Source organism: Cibotium barometz, chromosome 26 (assembly GCF_041138505.1).
Source record: "Cibotium barometz isolate CiBa-2024 chromosome 26, ASM4113850v1, whole genome shotgun sequence".
Taxonomy (NCBI): domain Eukaryota; kingdom Viridiplantae; phylum Streptophyta; class Polypodiopsida; order Cyatheales; family Cibotiaceae; genus Cibotium; species Cibotium barometz.
The window spans coordinates 36,660,347-36,668,666 of record NC_141071.1 but is presented as its reverse complement, the minus strand read 5'-3'; the positions used below and the strand labels follow the sequence as shown (position 1 = coordinate 36,668,666).

The 8,320-nt window shown below is 40.5% G+C and overlaps 1 protein-coding gene across 1 annotated transcript; it reads right to left on the bottom strand.

Moving 5' to 3' along the window:
- Positions 1 to 3,114: 3,114 nt before the first annotated feature.
- Positions 3,115 to 7,740, bottom strand: LOC147623917 (ubiquitin-conjugating enzyme E2 2-like). The gene is made up of 6 exons (XM_086820544.1): positions 5,821 to 7,740; positions 5,638 to 5,722; positions 4,699 to 4,791; positions 4,460 to 4,548; positions 4,290 to 4,375; positions 3,115 to 3,545 (listed from the first exon to the last, which is right to left on the bottom strand). Exons 1-6 carry the CDS (start codon positions 5,884 to 5,886, stop codon positions 3,506 to 3,508), a joined length of 459 nt encoding a protein of 152 aa, XP_086676670.1. The 5' UTR covers positions 5,887 to 7,740; the 3' UTR covers positions 3,115 to 3,505.
- Positions 7,741 to 8,320: the final 580 nt, after the last annotated feature.

Below are 8,320 nucleotides of genomic sequence, written 5' to 3'. Positions count from 1 at the left end.
GCCCACTACTAAGCAAGGGTGGAATAGCATCTATGTGGTAGTGGATAGATTAACAAAGGCGGCTCATTTCATACCCACAAAGGTGCAATATATACAGCTTCTATGGTGGCTCAACAATTTATGGAGCATGTTTTTAGGTTGCATGGAATGCCTAAGCAAGTGGTGAGTGATAGGGATGTCAAGTTCATGAGACATTTTTTGCAGAGTGTCTTTGATTCCATGGGGACCACACTCACTCCAAGTACGGCCTATCATCCGCAAACAGATGGCCAAACAAAGAGGGTGAACAAGTGGCTCGAAATCTATTTGAGACACTATTGTTTTGACACCCAAGCTTCATGGGATAAATGGCTGCACTTAGCTGAATTTTGCCATAGCAACACCTATCACATGAGTATTGGTATGTATCCATTTATACCCATGTGTATGGGTATAAGGTGCATGTACCTTCTATTGCATTCAATGAGAAAAAGGTGAATCCTCAAGCCAAAGAGGAGATTGAGAAGATGTGTGCAATATTACAAAGGTGCAAGGATAACATGGCTAAGGCACAAAACCAAATGAAGTAATATGCCGATGAGTCAAGGAAGCATGCGGAGTTCAAGGAAGGGGATTATGTATTCTTAAGAATCCCTAATTCAAGGTATGCTTCTTTGAAGAGAGACACTAATACAAAGCTTGCTCATCGCTTTTATGGACCTTACAAGGTGTTGAGAAGAATTGGTGAGGTTGCCTATCAATTGTTGTTACCTTCTACCACAAGGATCCACAATGTGTTTCATGTGTCACATTTGAAGAAGTTTGTGTGAGACCTCAATTGGAAGTGATTGATGAGTTGCCCCCTATGGATGAAGAGGGAATGATTCAATATGTGGTAGAGAAGGTGATAGGAATGAGGGAAAGACACCTTCGTAATAGGTCTATTGTTGTTGCGTACCTTGTGAAGTGGAGAGGCTTGCCTAGTGAAGAATCTTCTTGGTACTCTGAAGGCTTCATGAAAGACCATCTGGAGCTTCTACAAGCAATGAATCATAGTGGATAAAGTGGTACAATTATATGGTGTCTTTGGACAACTATTTGCATGGATTGAGATGATGATACGAACAGTGCCATTGTTGTAAATTTATTGTATGGATAGCCATAGCCATTGGTGTACTTCACCAATCAAAGTTCAACAAGACTCCATGAGCTTATGGACATCATAGAGAATAGTCCATATGTACATCAAATAAGTGGACATCTCTATATGGAGTTCTCTTGTGTGAGACGCTTTTGGAATTGCAACAAATGTACTTCCGCTATGATCATCTAGCATGGCATAATACCAATAGCGCATCGTTGCACTAGCATGATAGGCAAGATCCAATATCAGTAACACTAGCGCCACAAGTATTTATTGTGGCGTCACTCATGATACCCACTAGCTACCTAGCCAGTCATCCCTAACTAAACCAAATGAGTATCATGATATCTGCTAACTATCATGGTACAACATAGTCTAGCTAGGTAGTCCCAATTTAATTTAAATGAGTATCATACCACTCATAACATAAATGAGTTTCACACCCCTCTTTCTTAGAATTACAACTAACCTCAATTTGTGTGTGTATTGATATAAATTGATGGCCTTGGGAAATGCACAAAATAATCTCTTGCAATTATCTTCTCTAGAACAATTGTACAACTAAATGTACCAATGTCGACATATGGTCATATGGTATAATCATACTAAATGTACTAATATGTACTAATGTCATCATATAGTCATATGGTATAAGTGTAGTAAATGTTTAACTAAATGTACCACCAGAGTCATCATATTGACATTCATAGCCACTATCTTCTTTTCAACTTAAAAGCATACAGTATGATGAAATAAAATTTTCAAGTAATCTATGGACTAACTTATTCTGTTTCTATAGTGAATTATTTGCCTCATCTTTTTAAGCATTATTATTGTCAAATTCAATGTCCATATCATCCTATATCAATATGACATCGAGAAAGTAACAAAAACAAAGCAAGTGTTAAAGCATGTCTTGGTTATGGTCCAATGTGCTGAAGTCTTATGTGGTTTAGTTCTGATTTCTTGAGTCTTGGTAGTTAATATTGATCCAATATGTATTTTCTTCCATGGCTAGAACATACATGGCAACTATCACCACTGTTTTAAGTTTTTTTCCCTCATAGGAATACACACACTAGGAATACACACTGGCCATACAATTAGGTCACCTTCTCCACAAGAATGGAGATCTCTACCTCATATTGTCATCAATCTTTCTCTACGGCATGCCTCAATTTTGGGCTCTCTCTACTTCCTGTTGACCCATAACGGCCACGAAAGGCTTCGGGTTGGCCTTTTCTAGAGGAGAGAGGGCTTCCACAAGCTTGCCTTTGAGCACTCAAAACGTAGAGAGCATTGCATCACTTGCAATTGGTCCACGGTCACGTGGTGATTCAACCACTGGTACAGGCTTAGCAGTCCAATTCACAACTAGCCAATCACATACATAGCACACAAAGGAACATCTCTATGCCATTGGGAAATGATTCATCGATACCCTCGTAGCTTGCCACATTCACCACACATGTTGCCACAAGGCCATATAGAGGGGACAAACGAGTGTATGTCACACGAGTGAAGTAGCAAGTGCGCACGTCCATGCACGTCCATGTGCGTGCATATACATGTGTAATCGCATGCATGTGTGTGTGTGTGTGTGTGTGTGTGTGTGTGTGTGTGTGTGTGTGAGAGAGAGAGAGAGAGAGAGAGAGAGTTTTTGAGTGGTTTGGGAGTGGTGTAAGTGAAGAATATTTAGATTGGGTGAGTGCATTGTAAACGGGCTTGATTGATGAGAAGATTCTAGAGGTATTTAGAGCACTTGAGGCCATAGAGCCTGAACACCTTGTTTTCTAGGGATAAATATGAGAAAGATTTTGTAAGACATGACTTGTTTTCTAAGGGTTGAAAAAGGGTTTTTGGGCTAGCAAAGCAATCAATGGTTAGTAAAAGATAATTTGGTGTACAAGGGCCATAGACAATTGAGTGCACACTTATAAAAGTGGTTGATGAATCCTCCCCAACAACATTACATTGGAATGCCACATATCTTGCACAGAAACCACAAGTCATGCCCTGACTGGTGCATTTCTTTTTTGCTTTAAAATTAAAAAACAGCATGAGGTTGCTGGCTAATACCGTGCATCAAAAGATGTACAAACAGCACTTCAGATTCTGATTAACATTTACAATCAATGCTTTTTTGAATGGACTGACTTTGCAACTAATCCAAATCGATGCAGGCACCAAGACTAACACCACAAACATTTCCCAGTCTTTGGGTGAGCTACAATTTTGAACTGTACATAAACACACACAAGCAGTTGTACATTGGAGTTCATCAACCAGCCACCAACAACCAGCAAGCAGTTGCACATTGGAGTTCATCAACAAGCCACCAACACTCTGTTGAACTGAGGATGATCCCAAGTCAAATGCTTGTTACGAATCCAATGACTTCCGCACACATTGCCGCACTTTCCTGACAAATGACACCCAACATAAGCCTAGAAGCTCACCATTATGGGAGAGTTACATCCCTGAAAGATGTAACTGGTTTGGCTTTGACAGTGAGGTTAGGCTAATGCCAGTTAGTGCCACTAAAGATAAATTACTAACACTACTTTTCTTCTAGTAAATTAAAAGTGAATCACCCTGTGTGAATTGACTCTAGAGTTCCAGGCTCCTCACCCAATGAGATTTATAGGTGAGTAGAAGGCTCATTAAAGGAGGCATTGGTGTCATGTCATGGGGTGATTACGTTGGAGAGCCACAAGCTTGATGACAAAGAGATGAAGTTGCATGTTTATGACACCAGGATCACGCCTGACACCTGGAGGGTGGGTTCTAGGCATGGGACAAGTGAACTTGGGTGAGTAGTCGTGGCTAGGTGCCAGTCTAGCCTAAGGCTTGGAGGAGCTCCAAAGAGAACCTATGGCTGGGAAGTTAGTTAGCCAAATTCCCTCCTTGGGTGGTTATGGATTTACTTAACAGTGTTTGAAGCTAAAGCTATTTGAGAGACCCTCATTATGCACATTGGGTGCACGTCAAAAACCCTAATTCCCCATGTGTATTTTTGAGGGAGCTACTATGTTGATGCCAATCGGAAAGTTGACACCTATAAAAATGATCTGAGTAATTGCCCAATCATCCCCCCCATAACGATGATAGCGTGGCTCGATACTAAACACAGGCGGGTTTCTAACATAAAAAACAAGAAAATCACCTGTTGTATAGCTTCATGTCATTTTGATACAAATGAGCTGCTTCTGGATTGGCAGGGCTCGCTGGATTGGGATCTGTCAATAGGGACTGTTCACAAGATGTAAAACAACAGTTAAAGAATAGAACCCAGGTGACACAGTTTTGTTGTTGTCATTTGAAATACACGGGTACCTGAATGGAAGTAAGGATGGTTGACACATTATGGCATGGAGACCAAGCGTCCTGAATAATATCCATGCATAAAGTGCCGTCGCTGTACACTACAACAGAAACCACATACAAGGCACATGATAAGAAAACATCACCATTACAGTTTCATGAAACAGATATGGGCATCATATGGACAAATGCACTTGAAGAGAGTATTAATGTACCAAAATCAAAAAAGCTGAAAGCTACAAATGTCTCACCATTCGGGTGAAATACTTCTGATGTAAAACGAACCCGCGGTGGCTTCTCGGGATAGTGCTCTCCGAAGGTTAATTGCAATGAAAAAATGCCACCTGGAGGAGGATACATTAGCCATGTTTATTACTGCTCCAAATAGAGATTAAGATTCAGGTGCCAATGCCCCATCAAGGGGGATGGCAGAGTAGCAAGTGACCTTAAGGCATAGTCACAGGGAATGGACATTTTTAGACTCGGGAATGTTGGGGATGGCAACATCTTCCCCTTCCCATTTCCGTCCCATGTCACTCTATAGTCACAAGGAATGGCCATTCTCAATCTTTTCCATCCCCGTTCCCCGTCCCCATTTCGCGTCCCATGTGACTATGCCTTAAGGGTTCAACACAAGGGGGTTCAACACAAGTGACCTTAAGGGGGTTTTATATAATCTAGAAAAAAAAAAGTTAAAAGAGCTCACACATGCAAGGGATTCTCCTCTTTACGACTTTTATTAAAGGATTTTCTCGTTTCCTTTTTCAAACAAAATTTGGACTTTTTGACTTAACAGAATACTTGCACTTTGAAATTTGACTGAAAAATGCAAAGAAATTGTAAGGAAAAAAATAAAAAAGTTGCCAATGAGGTGATAGCTCAAGTGGTGAAGGTGCTAGCCAACAACCAAGAGGTCCTAGGTTCAAAACCCCCCTTGGTATCACCTACGGGCGGATAATTAAGCGCCAATGGGCAGCAGTATCACCTACGGGCGGCCACAAGAGGATCTTGGGCCAAAGGTCAGTTGGAAAAAAAAAAAAACTTTGAGAAAAGAAATTTGACATTTCATAAATTTTAAAAAACACAAAAGCAGAAAAAACTCCCAGAAAATAAGAAAGATCATATGAAATTTTGTTCTAAACGGTTTCATAAATGCCACAAAGAGCCCACAAAAGCAGAAGGAAACTCACCTTCCCAGGGAGTGTCATCCGGGCCGAAGATGGTAGCACTCCACACAAACAGGTTCTCTTCACCATGAGGGCTTGCACTGCAACCCTAGAAAAAACAGGGGGGAAAATCAATTTCCCAGCACAGAAATGGCATAATTTCTACCAAAAATCAAGCAAAGCACCAAAACAGAGAAGAAGATCGACCTCAGGCGGCTCATTGCAGATGGCCTTCAGATCGGACATGAGGCGCAGCTGTGCAGAGGACGCCATAGCCCAAACTTGCAAGCTCTCTGGAAGGCCGTCCAAATGAACGAACCCAACAAAAAAAAACGATGGTGGAAATGATGAACCTATCGTGGCTCAATTGCCTTCTAAAAGCATTGCCTATCGTATGCATAATTGACTTACTAATGTATTGTATTATTATTTATGGAATCTCATGCAATAATTAGCTCACCTTTTCCGCACACAAGAACCTTACCAAGGGGCCATGGCCTCTTGTTAAGCTGTACCACTTATGGGGCCCACCTTGTGTACCCTCTTTATGTTTGGATATAGACTCGGTCATCACTAACAAGCCCTTTAAAAAATCCTTCATCACCTCATTTGTCCAGAAGATTCTCGTGCTCGATATGCGATCCTACCGAATTTGCCAAGCCTCAGGACACCTTTTCAAGAAACTCATCAGCATGGACAAGTCGGGGGAAGTGGTGTGCACGTCAGGAAATGTGGCGCGAGTAGAATTTTAACCCCCTATCTCATCCAACAAACAACAACACTCCCTATAGAACCTTTGTGCGAAGAAAACAAATATTCTAGTCTATGTCGATCCAACCTTTGTGAAAAGGCAACGAATGCCTCCAACGCAAGCTCGAATTGTGCTTGGGATTGCTCATCCCTAGGGCCATAGACAACATGTTCTCGAAGAGTATTTCAAGGATTCGGGTTCATGGATGTAATTGGGCAAGGGAGACTAGCTCATGGGATGTAATTGGGCAAGGGAGACTAGCTCATGGGGTGCTCAAGCTTGCTTATTGCCTTTCCTACCTCTATGGGAATTATGAAAATGCCCTTACAAAAACTTATACATCTAGGAGGATCCGACATACACAAGTACAAACAAGGACATATCCATCAAGGTGCTTGCACGTCCACAAAAATGTGGTGTGAGTAGACGCAACATAAAAAATGCTCAACACCTTCTTTAGCAAATGTGCTAACATGAGAGTTGTAAAGAGGTTTATGAACTACCATGTGTTCTAGACCAAAAAGGGGATATAGTACCTCAAATCTAATTAGACTTTAGGGCACCCATGTGCTCAAACAAGGAGTAATGTCTAAAGTGGCTCCTAAGAGTTGTACCTTCCCTCTAAATCCACCATGATACTCATGTAGTCCTACAAGTAGGGACATACTTTATTCTTTTGTACAAAATGATAAGAGTAAGAGGAAATGTTCACTGCCCAACTTCAGGAGATTGTGTGTTTCCATGAGCTTCTTAAGAAACACTTCTTAAAAAACAAAGCATTATTAATAGGTGGTATAAATAGTTATGGCATTTTACTTAATGTTGCTTCAAACTATTGTTCACTTCATATTCATAAAAATTGTGTAGTCTTGAGAAACACTTCTTAAAATACAAGGTATTATTAATAGGTGGTATAAATAGTTATGGCATTTTACTTAATGTTGCTTTAAACTATTGTTCACTTCATATTCATAAAAATTGTGTAGTCCATGAGACCACTTTCTTTATGTGTTGCAAATCATACCATACATAGCTTTAGCCCATGTCTTTATATAAGAGAATGGAAGTCATGCATACATGACTATTCACTTTCCTTATGCATTTGCTACACATGAGAGCATTGAGCTAAGACCATTTTCTATGTGTGTTGCAAAGCATGCCATACATCGCTTTAGCCCACGTCTTTGTATGAGAGAATGTAAGCCATGCATACATGATATTCACTTTCTTTGTGCATTTGCTACACATGTGAGCATCCGAGCATTTAACATCTAGTTGAGAGAGAGAGAGAGAGAGAGAGAGAGAGAGCGAGAGAGAGAGAGAGAGAGCAAGTCTTTTGCCACATAAGAAAACCTTACGAGAGAGCATGCATACATCTAGTTGAGAGAGAGAGAGAGAGAGAGAGAGAGAGAGAGAGAGAGAGAGAGAGAGAGCAAGTCTTTTGCCACATAAGAAAACCTTACGAGAGAGCATGCATACATCTAGTTGAGAGAGAGAGAGAGAGAGAGAGAGAGAAAGAGAGAGAGAGAGAGAGAGAGAGAGAGAGAGAGAGAGAGAGAAAGTCTTTTGCCACATAAGAAAACCTTACGAGAGAGCATGCATACATGGAGATTAAAAGGTCATTAGTTTATAATCCTTTCTCACTTTTGTTTTACAAAAGCAAGAAGTAGCCAACTTTAAGTAGGTACAAAGGGTTGATCTATGTTTGATGTATCAAACTAGAACAAACTATTTGCACAATCTTAAGACATAAAGAAGATTTAAAATCAATTGACTTTTTATTAGTACACCCCAAGGCTCATACTTTGCTTCTTATTTCTTCTAGAAGGACTATACATGTGCTATTATTAGTACACCTCAAGGCTTTATAGCATTACAAAAGAGTTAATTGTTGGGATTACGACAACCATGTTAAGTGTCTGGTCAAAATTTGGCTTGGGCAGGGCCCCTTTTCTT